The sequence below is a fragment of the Sorex araneus genome, chromosome 6, assembly GCF_027595985.1.
Source record: "Sorex araneus isolate mSorAra2 chromosome 6, mSorAra2.pri, whole genome shotgun sequence".
NCBI classification, from domain to species: Eukaryota; Metazoa; Chordata; class Mammalia; order Eulipotyphla; family Soricidae; genus Sorex; species Sorex araneus.
Window position 1 is genome coordinate 147,323,533 of NC_073307.1, and position 16,997 is coordinate 147,340,529.

Genomic DNA, 16,997 nt, shown 5'->3' on the forward strand with positions numbered 1-16,997 from the left:
TCAGGCAGAAAATGTTGAGACTCCACAACAAAGACACCAAGGCTCCAGGTACCCAGTTACTGGCTCCAGAACGATTTTAGATGGAAACCTTCCTTAACAGTGAGCGTTCAGAGAACACTTAGTGGCAAGGATGACGAATTTGCGGCGGTCCCTTTAAAAGGGGAGGAGCGAATTCCGGGGGACACGCCCACCCTTCATGAATATGAAATTATTGTGAATATTGATGTGGGGGCGTGGCGCCCCGACCAGCTGGGCTCCCCAGTCCGGGGCTCCCCGGCTCACCGCGGAAAGAGACAGAAGCTGCGCCGAGAGCCGAGCTCCCGGCAGCCACCCAGTCTCGGGGGAGCGCCCAGCTCCCCCAGCCCCGGCTCCCACCCTGCCCGGGGGTGGGGTCCCCAGGTCCTGCCAGCCCGGCTCGCGGCTCCCCATGGAAGCCAGCTGCGTCCCCGGAGGAGCAGGAGGAGGTGTGGGCTCCATGCCCGCCGTGTGCCCGGGGCCCCTGCGCCCAGCCCGCTCCGCGCCGCTGCCCTGAGGCCCCCCGCGCCCCGGACCAGTCCCCCGCGCCCGTTTGCCTGCGTCCAGGCAGGAGCTCCGGGCCGAGCGCGCCGCCGCCCCGGGAGTGAGGGAAGCCCCGCCAAAGGGGGGTCTCCGCAGCCCGCCGCGATGGACGCCGTCCTGGAGCCCTTCCCAGCCGACAGGCTGTTCCCCGGATCCAGCTTCCTGGATTTGGGGGATCTGAACGAGTCGGATTTCCTCAACAGTGCGGTAAGACCAGAGGCCTGCGACCCCCTTGCCACTGCTCGGCGCGCCTGGGGGCCCCCACCACCGCGGGGTCGCACCGGACTGCACAGGATTAGGGAGAAGCCCGGGAAGGGGCTTCGGGGTCGGACGGACCCTGGAGGGACACGTGCTCAGGGCTCTGGGATTGGACACCCGGGTCCCGGGACACCTTCCGAGACCCCCTTCTCCCCCAGCCGGGAACGACGCTGCGGGGGGCTCGGGCTCGGCTCTCTCGGCCGCCGCCTTCGGGGCGGAGGGCACGTCGAGGGGCGCCACCCGATCCTCAGATGGATAAGCGCCGCTCCTGACCCCCACCCCCGCCGCCGCCCTCGCCCACGTCGTCTAGTGGCCGGCCACCTACCCCGGGGTTCGTTCTGGGACCAGATTGGGTGGCGGCGCCCTTTCTCCGGCGAGCGCCCCCTTTAGGACGGGCGGCTGCTACTCTGCTGGGGGACGCGTAGCCGACCCCCCGCGGGAACCCGCGGAGCCAGTCCCAGACCCAGACGTGTAGGGCTATTGCCGCCACTGCCCCCGGGATCCCTCCCACCCCACCGGGAAGGGATCCGAGGGATTGGTTTAGCTGGCGAGGGGACCCCAGCGAGGTCTCCCAGCATCTGCGTGTCCAGGTCTATGTCTCTGTCCTGCCCTGCGGGGTCTTACCCTGCCTCACTCCCTGGGACCTAGACAGTGCGCCAGTCCTTCTCTGCTTTCTCTTCCCCTCCCTCCCTAAGGAAACGTGGCCTGCCTCCCTCTCCCTCTCCCTCTCTCCTTCCCTCTCTCTTCTCTCTCCCCCTCTCTCCCTCCCTCTCTGCTTCCCTCTCTCTTCTCTCCTCTCTCTCCCTCGCTTCTCTCCTCTCTCTCCCTCTCTTCTCTCCTCTCTCTCCCTCTCTCTGTCCTTCCCTCTCTTTCTCCTCTCCTCTTTCCTCTCTCTCTCCCTCCCTCTCTGCTTCCCTCTCTCTTCTCTCCTCTCTCTCCCTCTCTTCTCTCCTCTCTCCCTCCCTCTCTTTCTCCTCTCCTCTTTCCTCTTTCTCTCTCCCTCTCTCTTCTTCCCTCTCTCTCTTCTCCTTTTTCCTTTTCTCTCTCTCTCTCTCTCCCTCCCACCCACCCCCAGGCTCAATCCCTAAGGCTCTGCCTGCGGAGGGGCATGGATTCAAGTATCACTGTATCACTGTCATCGATTTGCTCTAGTGGGCACCAGTAACGTCTCCATTGTGACTGATGGATTCAAGTAATAGGAAAAAATATCTGGGTTCAGAAGGGACTGAGAAGGGACTGCTGGGTTGAAAGGTGGGCAACTTGGGGGATCTGGTGGGACCGCAGCCCACCCCCATGCACCCCCGTGCTCTGAACCATCCCCGCACACACATACACAGACACCATCACCATCATCATCACTCCCCACCTCTGGTCACTGGCCTTCCCTTACCTTCCGGGACTCAGATGAACTTGGCCTGTCAAGAACCAAGTCCTACAGACGTCAAGGGTTGGGTCTCTTGTGAGGAGATGGCTAGAAACCATCATTGGAGTCCCGCAGACCCAACAGGGGGGTTGGGGAGGGGGTGACACCACCTCCTTGGCAACTCTTCTGGGTTTTTTTTTTGTTTTTTTTTTTTTGGGGTCACACCTGGCGATGCACAGGGGTTACTCCTGGCTCTTCACTCAGGAATTACCCCTGGCGGTGCTCAGGGGACCATATGGGATGCTGGGATTCGAACCCAGGTTGGCCGCGTGCAAGGCAAATGCCCTACCCGCTGTGCTATCGCTCCAGCCCCATTGGCAACTCTTCTGGGTTGCTCTCTGAGAAAGGGTCCCAGCCACAGGGAAGCCCACATGGACAGACAGGAAGAGGGGACAGGGCTCACACTAGCTACGGGAGAACTCTGGGTTCTGGTATGCCATGTCATCAGCTCCCCTGCCTGGGCCTCAGTTTCCTGGTCTGTGAAATGGGGAGAGGGTGGCTGGAGTCTTTCTTTCTAAGGATCGTCTGGCACAGATCCTAGGGTGAAAGTGGTGCCGATCTGGGCTCTTCCTGGGGCTGCCGGAGGCCTCGGGGAGATGGGAAGAAAGGAGGATTTGTTGGAGCTTGAACTCCCACTGCATGGGGATTCGATCAAACCTCCTGCGAGCTGCCCTCGGCTCTTTACTGTCAGTTGGGCTTTCTTCTGAATGAACTCAGCTGCCTGCAGCCTCTTCCTGCTCCGCGTCCAGACTGGCGCCCCCAGCTGCTGCTCTGGGCCTGGGTCCAAGGTAGAAAAGGAGGCCGGAGCAGACACTGGTGTCCACACAGCAGTGAACCCTGCTGGGAGGTGCCTGACCCTGGGGCTGGGCCAGGTCACGCAGGCAGAAAGGAAAGAGTTTCAAAGTCGGCAAGAGAGGATTCCTGGCCTGGTGCTGGGAAACGTGGTTCTAGCTGAGTGTCAGTCACTGACTCTGGCCAGCCGAGACAAGTGACTCGACCTGCTCTGGGCCTTGGTCCCTTCCCTTGAAAAGTAGAGGGAGAGACCCTGCCCCAGAAAGCGTGTGGGACTCCATGAGGAAATGAGCGTCGAGTTGACCGTAGTAGGGAACATTCCAGAACCGACTCGCTCCAGAGCTGTGAGGGGCTGCAGGACCCAGAGCTGGCCGTTTTTCTTCCCACAGCCTCTCTTTCTTCTTTTTTTTTATTTCTTAATTAGTTGATTAAATTTTTTTAAGTTTTTTGGGGGCCACACATGGTGATACTCAGGGGTTACTCCTGGCTCTGCATTCAGGAATCACTCTTGGCAGTGCTCTGGGGACCGTATGGGGGCCAGGGATCGAACCCTGGTCAGCCACGCACAAGTGCCCTCCTCTCTGTACTGTCACTCTGGCCCCTGGGCCTCTCTTTCTATGTCTAAGGATCCCAGATGCACCCGCACCCAGCCCAAGTCTCCCGTCATCCTGCACGAGGATTGGAAAGTTCCGGAGTTAAGGTGCTTTGTGTGGAAGAAGGGAGAGGGGACTATTCGCTCTCTTTCTCTCAGCTGGAGAAAGGTCATAAGAAATGAAAAAAAAAAAAAAAAGAAAGAAAGAAAAGAAAAAAACAGAAAATGCATGCTCGGTCTTTCTGTGCAAAACTCCAGAACTCAGAGGCCGTTCGCGCTGCGCTGAATACGGCCGCGTGAGAAGCCCGTTTTGTGGAACGTAGACATGAGCCAGCGCGTCCTGAGTGAAGTGAGGTGTCTCTTCTTGAGGGTCCCTGTCCGTGTGACACTCTGAGACCCCCTCAGAGGTGGGGTCTTGCCCCCTCTACTCTCCCACAGTGCCTGCACCCCCTTCCCTGAAACCTCCTGACCCCTTTGCCCCTGGTGGATATGAGGTCTGGTGCTCTGGGAGCTGCGGATCAAAGCCCTGAGGGAGATCGAGTCCTGCCTCCAGGAAGACACAGGAGGAAGGTGTGCCCTGGAGGGGGCAGGGGGGGCCTCCCCGCTCTTATGGCTCCTGGCTCCGGGGTGGGTGTGACTGTGGTATCTTAAGAGGGAAATAGCTCTGGATCCCGGAGAAGCCCCAGCTGTGCGGGGCGTGGGGTACAGGGGGAGGGGGGAGAGGAGCCTCTGTTGTCTCAGAGGGGAGCAGCAGGAAGCGGCAAGGATGTTTGCCCAGCACACTCATTCACCTCAGCAGCTGGGGACACCAGGTGTGCGAAGGACAAGTTCTGGGAGCTGCCCAGGGGAGGGCGTGGGCTCTGCTGAGCTCTGCTCCCCAGGTCCCCAGCCTGGCTTCTCCTGAGCTAATTGGGGGAACAGACAATCACCCCTCTCCACCCACCCCCCCCCAACGTCCCCAGCCTCTGGGGGATTGGGGGAAGATTAGAGAAGTATGTGCTTTGGGGCGTTCTGGTGTCTGTGTGTGGGCCTCTAACAGCGCCGAGGCAGGGGAGGTGTCGGGACGCATGTTTCTCTTTAAATTCTCACCAATAGGAAACAGGACCCCAGGGCCCGGGCCTTCTGGCCTGAGTGAAGGGAGGAGAATGAATGGGATGCTCAGGGCTCTGGGCTCTGGCTCCCAAGGGAGCCCTCCTAGGCCCCTTCTCCTGCTCCAGAACCTGCAGTTGGCTCGGGACAGGAGTTTAGTTTGGTTCTGGTTCAGTTCCGGCTGGATCTCAGGAACACAAGTTCCTTGAGGGCAGGGCTTTATCTGTCTCGCTCACGGATGTCCCCTCAGTGCTACATCCCAAGCTTGGCACAAAGTACACCTCCGCCCACCATTGCAGAATGAATCAAAGAGCCTGGGGCCAGGCAACACCTTTTTTTTTTTTTTAATTTTTTTATTTGGAGGAGGAGGAGGAGAAGGAGAAGGGGAAAATCAAAAAGTTCTTCAACTTGTCTACTCCTGGCCCTCAGGGGTCGTGCTGCCTACACTGTCCTAGATTCTGGAAGGGCTGTTCAGGATTTCCAGGGCTTTAGGTCCCTCCCATTCTGCAGTACAGACAGGTCCAGGATAGCTGACAGATTAGAACTTGGGGCTCATGACTTAGCCTTCAGCACTGATGCCAAGGCATCCATCTTTCTGGTTTTCTCTTCTTTAGATTATCCGCAAGTCCTGAATCTACATTCACCCAGCTTCAAAGGAAGTCTTTCCAGTTCTGCCTCAGGCCCTTTGCACATACTATTTCTTACCTTCAGGAATGTTTTCCTTTCCCTTCCTTTCTTGCCGTCTCTTCCTTTTCGGTTCACATGTCATGTGTCTCAAGTAACCTGTTTGCCCACCCACCCCCAAAGTAGGACATCCTCCCCTCCACCCCCCTTCCTCCATTATTTTTCTCTTTCTGTTCTCTGACTTCTTCATAGGCCTCATCCCAGTTTGCAGTTCTTCAATTGGCTGCAGGATATTTCCTCCCTGAGAAAGTTCAGCCAGTCTGTCAAGTTTAGTTGGTCAGTTCTACACAGTGCTGTGGCACAAACTCAGGCTCAAGATAACAAAGCACCGCCCCCTCGCCCCCTCACAGTGCGAGCCACAGAGCCTAACTTGCCACCACATGAAGGGTGGCATCTTTTATTGCAGGATCAGTGAAAAAAATTAAGAGTTTTCAGTTGGTCTGGACTGGCCCCAGGACCACAAAAGTAAAGATTGTGAAATCTTACTGCATGCAGAAGACCAAACTGAGAAAGTTCCAAAGGAGCACGAATTGGTCATTATTTGACCAACCCCCTAGGGACCAAGCATTGCCCCCTGGAGGGGAGATGGGTCCCAGACAGAGGACTGAAGCCGGGCTTCCGGTCAGTCAGATAGTGAACTTTGCCTTGAGGTCAGGATTTACTGTATTTGTAAAGAAAGTGGCTTTAGAGCTGGGCTGTCCCTGTCAGGGAAGGGAGAATGGGTTTCCAAAGGCTGCCTTACCCGAGCAAATCAGCTCCTCCGTGGGAAAGAGCCCACCTTGCAGGTTTTTAATCTCTGGCACCCTGGGGAAAAGAGAAAAAGGGAAAGAGAAGCCAAAGAGTTAGGACAGGGGTGGAAGTGCATAGTTGCATAGGGCCAACTTCACTGAGTCTCCTGAGCGTTGCTGGGATGGCCCTGGAAGCCCCGGGGGACTGCCAAAGTGACCTAGATATCCTTAGAGTCCTGCATTGAGCTGCTACCTGGTTGGCCAAGAATCCCTGGAAAGGACTCCCCAGACCATCTGGACAGCAATCCCCTGCCCTCCCCAAAAGAGGTCTGAACGTTCAAGAATTTTACTGATAATTCCAAAAGGGACTTAGAGTTCTTAGGGGCCTGGTCAGCTCTAAGATGATCTCTGATTATACTAACCCCACCAAAAAAAAAAAATTATCTGTACCTCAGGACTGGAGTGATAGCACAGCGGGTAGGGCATTTGCCTTGCACGCAGCCAACCTGGGTTAGATTCCTCTCTCGGAGAGCCTGGCAAGCTACCGAGAGTATCCCGCCCACACGGTAGAGCCTGGCAAGCTACCCGTGGAGTATTCGATATGCCCAAAACAGCAATAACAAGTCTCACAATGGAGACGTTACTGGTGCCCACTCAAGCAAATATATGAACAACTAAATGACAGTATTACAGTATTACAGTACCTCCAGTATACTGTGAAGTCCCTCGGACTTCTCTGGACCAACCAGGAATTAATTCAGTCATTGCTTAATACATCACTGTATCACTGTATCACTGTATCACTGTCATCTCGTTCCTTGCTCATCGATTTGCTTGAGCGGGCACCAGTAACATCTACTTTGTGAGACTTCTTGTTACTGTTTTTGGCACACCGAATACGCCACGGGTAGCTTGCCAGGCTCTGCCGTGCAGGCGGGATACTCTCGGTAGCTTGCCGGGCTCTCCGAGAGGGGCGAAGGAATCGAACCTGGTTCGGCCACGTGCAAGGCAAACACCCTATCGCTGTGCTATTGCTCCAGCTTAATACATTAGAGGGAGGTGCCTGGATGCTGTGGGCCCTGGGTTTGATCCCTGGCACTGAAGGGGAAGAAAAAATCAAACAGGAGCACCTAGACTGGTGCCAGAGATCCCGGGCTGAAGAAGACACACCTGTCTTCCAGCTGCCTGGGCTGTATGAGAGGAGTGAGCCGGGCACAGCAGGACCCGCCATGCTGGAACGGAGCATGCTGGGAGCTGGAGAAGGGTTTCAGGGGAGGTACCACCCCCCACCCCCAGGAGGCATTTCCCTTCAGTGGGGTGTACAGATGAGAGAACGGAGACTTGGAGCATAAGGCTCCACTCTGTTCTCAGGAAGGGTCCCCGGGAGTGAGAAAGAGCTGAGGAGGAGAAAGAGCCATTTTCTCTCCTGTTCCTCTTCGGATTTCAACTTGACCCTTTGGGGTGAGGTTGGGTCTTGGCTTTTGAGGGCCTCTGCAGCCACCCCGCACCCAGTCCTCTGAAGGTATGATGACTGTTCAGAGCCCTCAGGCTGCCTGGTCCCCCGAGACGGGAGAAGGCCCCCACTTCCCACGTCCTGCCCTGTTCTCACTTTCTCCAGGAGGCTGCTCCCCACTCAGGCTGGGAACTTGGATCTCGGGCGTCTCCAGGACTCCCCGGGAAGGTCTGCTCATGAGGTCTGGGCTGACCTGGCTACTGTACCAAGAGAAGCAGGGACCGGGGGGTGGGGAACAGCCCCCGCCTCTGGCCTTCCCCTTTCGGGACTGGGTGCCTCCTGCAAGTCAGCCCGGGTGCGGAGATGCTCCCCGAGCACCCGTCTCCGGGACCCGGCTGGCCCCTGAACGTCCCTCAAGAAACCAGCTCCAGATGCTAAAGAACAGGCTGTTCTGGAAGAATCAGACACTGAGGGGGTGGGGGTTAAGGGGACACGGGAGGGAGGAAGAAGATTTAGGGTGGAGTTAAGACCGTGAGCCGGTTGGAACACTCTGTAACCCCCACGAGCAGGCCAGGCGGAGCCAGAGGAAGGGACAGGCCCTTCCTTGGACCGTAACCAGGCAGGGGAGGCAGGGCTGAGTGCTCCGTAGGTAGAAGCTAGGGAGGGCCAAGATAACGGCTCAGAATTCTAGGCAGCGGAGAAAGTATGTCTGAGATCCGGATTTCCTGGCCATACAGAGCCCCTGGTCCCCATGGCTTAGACACACCACTGCCAGCAAGGGGTCACTATGCCTGCTGGCTTCCACGGGCCCCCTCCCCACTGCTGGGACAGAGTCCCCAGCACCTGGGCCCTTGGCTCTTCTTGGCCATCTTCCCCCATCACTGAGAGGCTGACACATCTGTGTGGTCCCTCTTAACAGCTGGACAGCAGCAGCTGACCCCCAGACACACCCCGCTTCCCCTTCCTGAGAATAACAAAAATGAAAGCAGCAAAGCAGGGCAAGGCAGGCTCCAGGGGCCCCCAGAGAGAGGAAAGCCAGAAAGCAAGCTTAGAGCAGGTGCTGAGGGCCTGGAAGGCAGCTCACTGGGCTGGGCGCGGGCTCTGCAAGCGGGAGGCCCCAGTTCAATCTCCGGCATGACCTGTGTGGTTTCCCCAACACGGCTAGAGTGACTTCTTATGTACTGTGTCAGAAGTATCCCCCCGGGGGGCTGGAGTGATAGCACAGCGGGTAGGGTGTTTGCCTTGCACTCGGCCAACCCGGGTTCGATTCCCAGCATCCCATATGGTCCCCTGAGCACTGCCAGGAGTAATTCCTGAGTGCAGATCCAGGAATGACCTCAGTGCGTCGCCAGGTGTGACCCAAAAAGCAAAATAAATAAATAAATAAATAAATAAATAAGAAGTATCTCCCCCACCCCCGCACCAAAGAAACAAAATTCCATGCCAAAGGGACAAGTCAATGGGCTAATGCGTCCTTTGCATGCAGGAAGCCCAGGTTTAATCCCTGGCACCATATGGTCCCCTGACACAGAGCCAGAATAGCCCCTGAGCATCAACAGGGTGGCCCATAAATCCAAAATTAACTCAAATTAAGCAGCCACGAGGGGACCTCTTTTGAGACAGGCAGGCAGGCCCGAGCTTTTGCTCCTGCTCCCCTCAGCCTAACTGGCTCGTCTCCCTAACTCGATGAGCGACCCATCTGCAAGGGGCTTGGTCTCCCCTGGACTGACCTTGACTGAGAGGTCCCCAAGGGCAAGGGCCATTGCCTTGGTCTCTTTCCATCACTGATGCTGAGGCCCTGGTGATCCAGGGTTCTGTGTTTGTGGGCTGGAGGAGGGGAGGAGGGAGGGAGAGACAGGTCGGAGGTTGGCGGGGGCCTGGGGAGAAGGGCTGAATGAGTCTGTGGGTGGATGGGAGTGGGAGAAAGGGCGCTCTCAGTGGAACGGTCCTTCTCTTCCTCTTTTTTTCAAGTGGATTTTATTTATTCATTCAAGTAGTGAGCCTCAACTGAAATCCCGCGTCCTCCTTTCACTTTGCCACGATGGCCTTTTCTATTACAAAATATATTGTGCACATAAAAGAGTATAAATGGGTTATAAAGAATAATAAAAGGGATACCTGGGCACTCTCTTTCTCTCTCTCTCTGGCTGAAGAATTAGACAGAGCTCTGAATAGCCCAGGACATTTAAAGCTCAACGCAGAGGGGAAGAAATGATGAGGGATCCCCAGATCCACTGCACCCCAGGCCAATTCCCAGCAGAAAAGCCCTGAAATCCATAATCCTGAGCTCCCCACCCCCAATCACACGCGTGGCTCTTGAGAAGGACTGGGGAGCCAGACTCTCTCTGGGGTAGGGGCAGGGGCTGTTTCTCAGCCCTGGAGCCCACCCTGGCTCACCCCCCTCAGTCCCCTTTGAGTGTGGACAGGCACCTGCACCCCTCTGAGGTCATTTTCCTCATCCACAAAGAAGGGACAACAGCAGAACTTGCGGATCTTTTGGTTTGAGGACCAAATGTAGCAGCGCTCAAGACTTACTCCTGGTTCTGTGCTCACTCCTGGCGAGCTCAGTAGACCGTATGGGTTGCTGGGGATCGAACCTGGGTCAGCCGCATCCGAGGCAAGCACCTTACCTACTGTACTAGCTCTGCAATTCTGAACTTGGGTTCTTTTGGTTTTAGGGCCACCCTGGCAAGGCTTAGGACTTACTCCTGACTCTATGCTCAGAGATCACCCCGCGCAGTGCTCGGGGGACCACCTGAGGTGCCCTCCCTGCTGTGTTCTCTCTCTGCCTTCAGAACTTGGGGTTCTTCTGAAGACGCAGTGAGGTGATCTGGTGGGGGGCCCAGCACAGTGCCCTGCACACAGCATTTTTGCACACTGCCACCGGGAAGGGAGGGCCCAGAGTGGGCAGCCGCCAGAGCTGAGTCCCACCGAGCATTCCGCTGCTAAGCCGGACCAGAAAGACATGATTTCCCTGTCAGCTGGACCTCTCTGGAGTGGAAAGTTTCTTCGGGGTGAAGTTATAGCTTTTAATAGCACAGTGGATAGGGCGTTTGCCTTGCATGTGGCCGACCCAGGTTCAATTCAAAATCTCCCCTCTCGGGGGCTGGAGAGATAGCACAGCGGGTAGGGCGTTTGCCTTGCACGCGGCCGACCCGGGTTCTAATCCCAGCGTCCCATATGGTCCCCTGAGCATGGCCAGGGGTAATTCCTGAGTGCAGAGCCAGGAGTAACCCCTGTGCATCGCCGGGTGTGACCCAAAAAGCAAAAAAAAAAAAAAAAAAATCCCCCCTCTCGGAGAGCCCGGCAAGCTACCGAGAGTATCTCGCCCGCACGGCAGAGCCTGGCAAGCTACCCGTGGCGTATTTGCTATGCCAAAAACAGTAACAAGTCTCACAATGGAGACGTTGCTGGTGCCCGCTCGAGCAAATCTATGAGCAATGGGATGACAGTGATACAGTGATACAGTGAAGTTATAGAACCCACATGGCTCTGTCCGTTGGGTATCAGGAGAGGGAGGCCCAGGGATAAAACAAAGCTGGAGGCTCTATCTATCCAGCGCGCATGGAGAAAGTGTCGGGCCAAGTTTTCATCTGGCCCTGTACTAAGTGCTAACTGTTCCCTCAATTCCTTGGCTGGTCACGTGTGCTTCAAGGCACCAGTGCTGGGAGTGGAGCCGTCCAAATTTCTAGTGTGTGCGAGGTCTGAGTTCCATTGCGCTAGCACCAAACAGCCCCCAGCATCACCTGGGTGAGGTCTCTATTAGTAATTATTAGGCTGGGTGGGGCCGGAGTGATAGGACAGCGGACAGGGCATTTGCCTCGCATAAGGCCAAACCGGGTTTGATCCCCGGCATGCCATATGGTCCCCCAAGCACAGCCAGAAGCAATTACTGAGCACAGAGCCAGGAAGAGTAACTCCTGAGCATCACAAAACAAAAACAAAAAGATCTGCAGCCAGAGCAATAATACAGTGGGTCAGGGGCTGGCCTTGCACACAGCTGACCCCAGGTTCAATCCCTGACACCCCATATGGTCCCCCCAGCAGCACCAGGGGTAATTCCTGAGTGCAGAGCCAGGAGTAAGCCCTGAGCACTGCCGGTTGTGGACAAAGTTATCATCATCATCATCATCATCATCATCATCATCATCATCATCATCAGGGTGGAGAGAGAGTACAGGGATGAAGGCGCTGGCCCTCCATGCAGCCAACCTTGGCTCACACCCCAGTACCACATTGTGGGCCTCCAAGCAAAGCCAGGAGTGACTCCTGAGCACTGCCAGGTATGGCCCCTAAACAAATAATAACAACAATACTTGGGCGCAGAGAGAAAGCTCAAGGAATTGGGTATATGCTTTCCATGCAGGAGGCTGAGTTTTAATCTTTTGGGGGATACCACATGGTCCCCTGAGCACCAGCAAAAGTGACCCTGAACACAGAGCCAGGAGGAGCCTCAGAACATAACATAGTATAACTTAAAAAAAAAAAAACCTAGGGGCTGGAGCGATAGCACAGCGGGGAGGGCATTTGCCTTGCACGTGGCTGACCCGGGTTCGATTCCCAGCATCCCATATGGTCCCCCAAGCACCACCAGGAGTCATTCCTGAGTGCAGAGCCAGGAGTAACTCCTGAGCATCTCCAGGTGTGACCCAAAAAGAAAAAAAAACTAAACTAAAATACCACCTCATAAGCGCATAAACCCAGCATTCAGAACTTGGGTTCAAATGCCAACCCCAGCACTGCCCCTTGCTAACTAAATGAACCTGGGTGGGGTGTATAAGTTTGAAACTGGGCTTCATTGGGGCTGGAGAGATAATACAGTGGGTAGGGCTTTTGCCTTGCACATAGCCAACTTTGGTTCAAGCCCCAGCAACCAGGAGTAATTCTTGAGTGCAGAGAAGAAACCCCTGAGCATTGCCAGGCGTGTGGACTCCCAGGCCCCCCCCCCAAAAAAAAAAACAATCAGCTCTTATGATCTGTTCCTTCCTGTTAAGCATATTATATGGTGGGCCCCACAGGGTGGGTCAAGGAAGATCTCTTCTTCCCTCAAGGAATTATAGGTTTAGGAAAGATTGCCTGCACTGTGCATAGAGTTCCAGGCATGAGATTAACCTGTAACCTAAGTGCCCCTAAGTAGTACAAAAGAGAGAGAACTGTTCCAGCTGGGTGATCAAGGAAGTCTTCCTAGAGGAAGTGGCACTGGGGCCTTCAGGGATGATAGGACTTACTGAGTAGGGCTACAGGGCAAAGACCTTCCAGGTACAGAGAACAGTCCGTGCGTGCAAAGGCCCTGCGGCCGTGGTGCTCATGGCGGGTTCTCAGGTTAGAGGAAAGAGAAAAGTAAAGGCTCCTGACTCTCAGTTTATGACAGAGCTCAAATGCCATGCTTAAGGCCAGGAATTGTCTCAGCAGGCGGGACGGAGCCCCCAATTCCTCTGAGGGCCAGAGTCCACTGCGGGGGTCCCTTCCATCCTGACTTCTTCCCCCTTCTGCCCCATGTCCTGATGTGACCTCATGTGACTCTCGCCCCACACCCACAGCCCGCGTGCCAGCCCCCACCCCAGACGCTTTCATCCCAGGCACTCATGCAGGGCCAGGCTGACCCTAGCCGTCCGGGGACCCCGCCCTCCCTGAGGGACAAGCTGTCCTTCTTTGAGCTCCAGCCCAGACCATGTCCTGCCTCCTGGCCCAGCCCCAGGACCCTCACAGGGTTCCCTGCTTCCTCCTCCATCCAGGCCCCTTGACTCTCCAGAGAAGTGTGGCCTGACTCTTCCTTGCCGCACACCCCCCACCCCCGGTAGACCTGAGTGCCGCCCCACCTGGCCCCTCATCTCCCTGGGCTCCGGATCCTGCCCCTCTCATCGTCCTCCCAGAGTGGGGGTCCGGCCCTGCCCTGTGCCGCCCCAGAGCCTTCACCCCTTTCTCTCCCAGGGCTGCAAATCAGTTCCACATTTGGGATCTGGCAGGCGCTAATCTGCTCAGAATTTCCCCTCCCAGTTAGCTCAGGCTCCCCGCCCCCACCCCACCCCCCTACCCCACAGAGTCAGCTCCTGGGGGTCTGCCGGGTGGCGGTGGGGGTGGGGGGGAGGGCCCTACCTACCGTGACCCCCTTCAGAGCTCTAGAGGGAGCTGGATGGTGATTAGGTACCCGAGTGGCCTTCCAGAGGCGAGATGCAAGGGGGCGGGGGCCCGAGCGAGAGTGACGAGGGGGTGAGGGGTTGGGGGGTGGTGAGGGAAGGCGCGAGGTAGTTCCCAGCTCAGCACATTCCTGAGACATCTGGCCTGGCTGGAAGGGCCCCAGCTGGCCCGCCCAGCTGTGGCTCCGCTCCTGCTCCTCGCTCTGTGATGTGAGGACCCAGCAACCCCCTCCCTCCACTCCGAATTCTGTGGATGGCTGCACCTGGGGGCTGCGCGCTTAGAACCCCCCCCTCCCCAGGCTCCCCCTCCAGCCCAGCTGGGTGGTAGGAGGTAGGTTCGAGCCCCAGGATGGGTCCATGTGAGACACTCAAAAAGATTCCCCTTCGGGGCTGATGCCAGCCACCTCCCTTCCCCATGGGAGCCACAGAGAGCCACGGGGAGGTGGGGGGGGAGGGATTCTAGACTCCAGGCTTACCTGGATGGGTGAGACTCTGGACAGGCCACTCCCTTCCCCGCCCCATGCTTCTCTCTGCAAAGGATACAGCACTTTTCAGACACTGTTCGCACCCTGGAGGCGAGAGACGCCTATTCCTAACTCATAGCTGTGACAGAGGCTCAGAGAGGTTAAGGCACTGGCCCAGCGCTACACAGAAGCCGGCAGCAGAGCCAGGGTAGAAAGGGGTGGGGATCTGCGCCCTGGTTAAGAAGCCTGACACTTCGTTAGAGCATGGGCCCTAGTGAGCAATGCCAGAGGTCCCTGAAAGTGTCACTGTTCCTTCTGGCTGTCAACGGGGGCCTTTCAAGAAAGGCAGGGCTGGGCGTGAGTCACACACTGGGTGTGGGAGCAGGGCAGAGGCTTGGAAGCTGTTGGTGGCGGGATGGGGGAGTGGCGGCGGCATTAAGGGTCTTTGGGGACCAGAGCCCTTAGGACAGCAAGTGGAGTGCTGGCCTTGCATGCAGCCCACCCAGGTTCCATCCCCAGCGTCCCATACGGTTCCCCGAGCACCACCAGGAATGATTCCTGAGTGCAAAACTAGGAATAAGCTCTGAGCATCACCAGGTTCAGGCCCCAAAACAAAACAATACAAAAGTCTTTGTAGGTTCCCTCCCTCGGGAAGCCCCCAGGACCGGAGTCACAGCCCAAGCTGGTGTCCCTGACCTCCCCCTAAAGGAAGGGGAGGAACCAAGGAGAGACAGTGGCAGCTTCTTCCAAAAATAAAACCTGAGGACAGCTGAGCCGGGCAGGAGCCGGGTGCAGGGGGGCAAGGGGAGTGGGAAGCAGCCAGGCGCTCCGGCCAGAGCCCAGTGGCAGGCTCCAGACGCCCCGCGAGCGCGGCCTTCCAGCTGGCCCGGGACCGGCAGGGCTACTTGGCTACTCGGCCACCAGGCCCAGTGAGGTCCTCTCGAGCCTGGCCTAGAAGCTCGCTTGGCACTGGACAGTGGTGCCCTGCTATACCTGGCATGGCTGGAACTTACTAACACAGGGGCCCTGGGGACGAAGCTAGAGAAGGGGCCCCACAGACCCCAGCAGGGAGGAGCGGCAGGAAGGCGGCCAGGCACATGGAAACTGCCTGGCGCAGGGGGCAAGCTGGCATCTGAGCAGGATTCAGGGCACTCGGCCCGGAGGCTCAGCTGCAGGGAGCAAGGGGGCTTGTGTTCATCTTTCGCGTGCACGCACACACATACACACACACACACACACACACACACATCAGTCAGGCAGTCTGTCAACAAACAGCTGGGCTCCCAACTCCTGGGTGCTGGAGCAGTGGGCACACCTGATTGAGTACCGGGGCCACCAGGCTGCATCGGGGCCGCCTGCCCTAGAGAACCTGGACTGGAAAGTGCGGGGGACAGAGGAGGGGGCCGGCGAGATGATCACCCAGATGTAAGGTGGTCACGGCCCCTGAGAGAGACAGCCCAGAGTTCAGGGCTGGGACCCCCAACCCCTTTTTCCATGGGGCACTCGGCTTGGCCATCAGGAACCACTTGCCAGCAGGCATTGGGCCTTGCTCAGCTCTAACTGGGCTGGGCACACAGTCAGTGCTCAATAAATGCTGGACGAGGATTTCTGATTCCCCAGAGGTCCCTACGGCCAGCCCTGGCCCATGGTGGCCCGTGTTATTAGCTGTCTTGCAGGGACCCTGCAGACACTGCCGATGGCCTGACATTTCCAGCAGCCACACCGCGGGCTGCTGTGGCCTCGATCAGAGTTAATTCCAGCCCTGGGCGGCAGCTCTGCCTGCCATCCCTTCCGCCTGCCCAGACAGCACCTGGCACCCACCCCAGGGTTGGGCCACAGCACAGGGACCGCCCGGTCAGGAGATGCCAGGCGCCGGCCGGGAACCTGCAGGCCAGACCACCACTGGCCTGACCAGTGTCAGGGGACAAGAGGGAAGGCCAGACCCCTTCCCCCCTCCCTGTGCTGTAGAGGCCTGAGGTAGGGACCAGCCTGCTCTTCTGTCTCTCCCCCCCGCCCTGCTCCAGCTCCCACAACCTAGAAAGTTCAGTTCCCCATGTTACTCCTCCTCCAGTTCCAAGCTTCGCTGTCCCTAGTCCAGGCCAGCCTGAGACTCCCCCACCCCGCCCCGGGCAGCTCTTCACTGAGGGACCCCATGACTTGGCCATCCCAGTCACATGGCTTAGCACAGCACTCAGCACTGCGTGTGTGTCTGTGTGTGCGTGCGTGTCAGAGTCTGCACGTGCATGAGGACATCTGAGTGCATCCTCACGGGGGTGGGGGAGCCCCTACAGTAAGTCTACGCAGTGCCCCTTGGGCCAGGCAGACTACAGAGTATCTGCTTGTGGCCAGGGGTGTGGATCCCCCTTTAGGGGGTGCCAAAGAAGGAGCCTCACGGTCCGTGTCTGTGGAGCCTGCATGAATAGGAGCATGCGCGCACGCGCACACACACACACACACACACACACACACACACAGCATTCCTGCTTTATTTGGACTTGGGCTGTGGTGAATAGTTCGGTAGGGGGAAAATATGAAACTTCAGCAGCCGCCTTCCCCGGGTCTGTGGAGACTGGGGGTTGAGAGCGAGGTTGGAGGCTGGAACGTTGTGCCTCCCTGCATCCCCCAGGCCTGCCAGGAAGACTCAGGGAGGGGCCGGTCCCAGGAACAGAGAGAACTGGCTCTCTCCCTTCCCAGAGGGGCCAGGGCCGAGGGGAGAGCTCAGAGTTCTGAGAATTGTCATTACCATGTGCCACCACCCCTGGCCCAATAGGCGCAGACTGGAAGGACTGTGGTCACCCCCGCCCCCCTCCCCAGTAACC

At 57.5% G+C, this 16,997-nt stretch overlaps 1 protein-coding gene across 1 annotated transcript in view; it reads left to right on the top strand.

The window, feature by feature from the left end:
• The first annotated feature begins 247 nt into the window (after window positions 1–247).
• CREB3L1 (cAMP responsive element binding protein 3 like 1) overlaps window positions 248–16,997 on the top strand; it is a 42,145-nt gene continuing 25,395 nt past the window's right edge. The window contains 1 exon segment of the mRNA XM_004619056.2: window positions 248–765. Coding sequence (XP_004619113.2) covers window positions 664–765 — 102 coding nt within the window. The 5' untranslated portion in view covers window positions 248–663.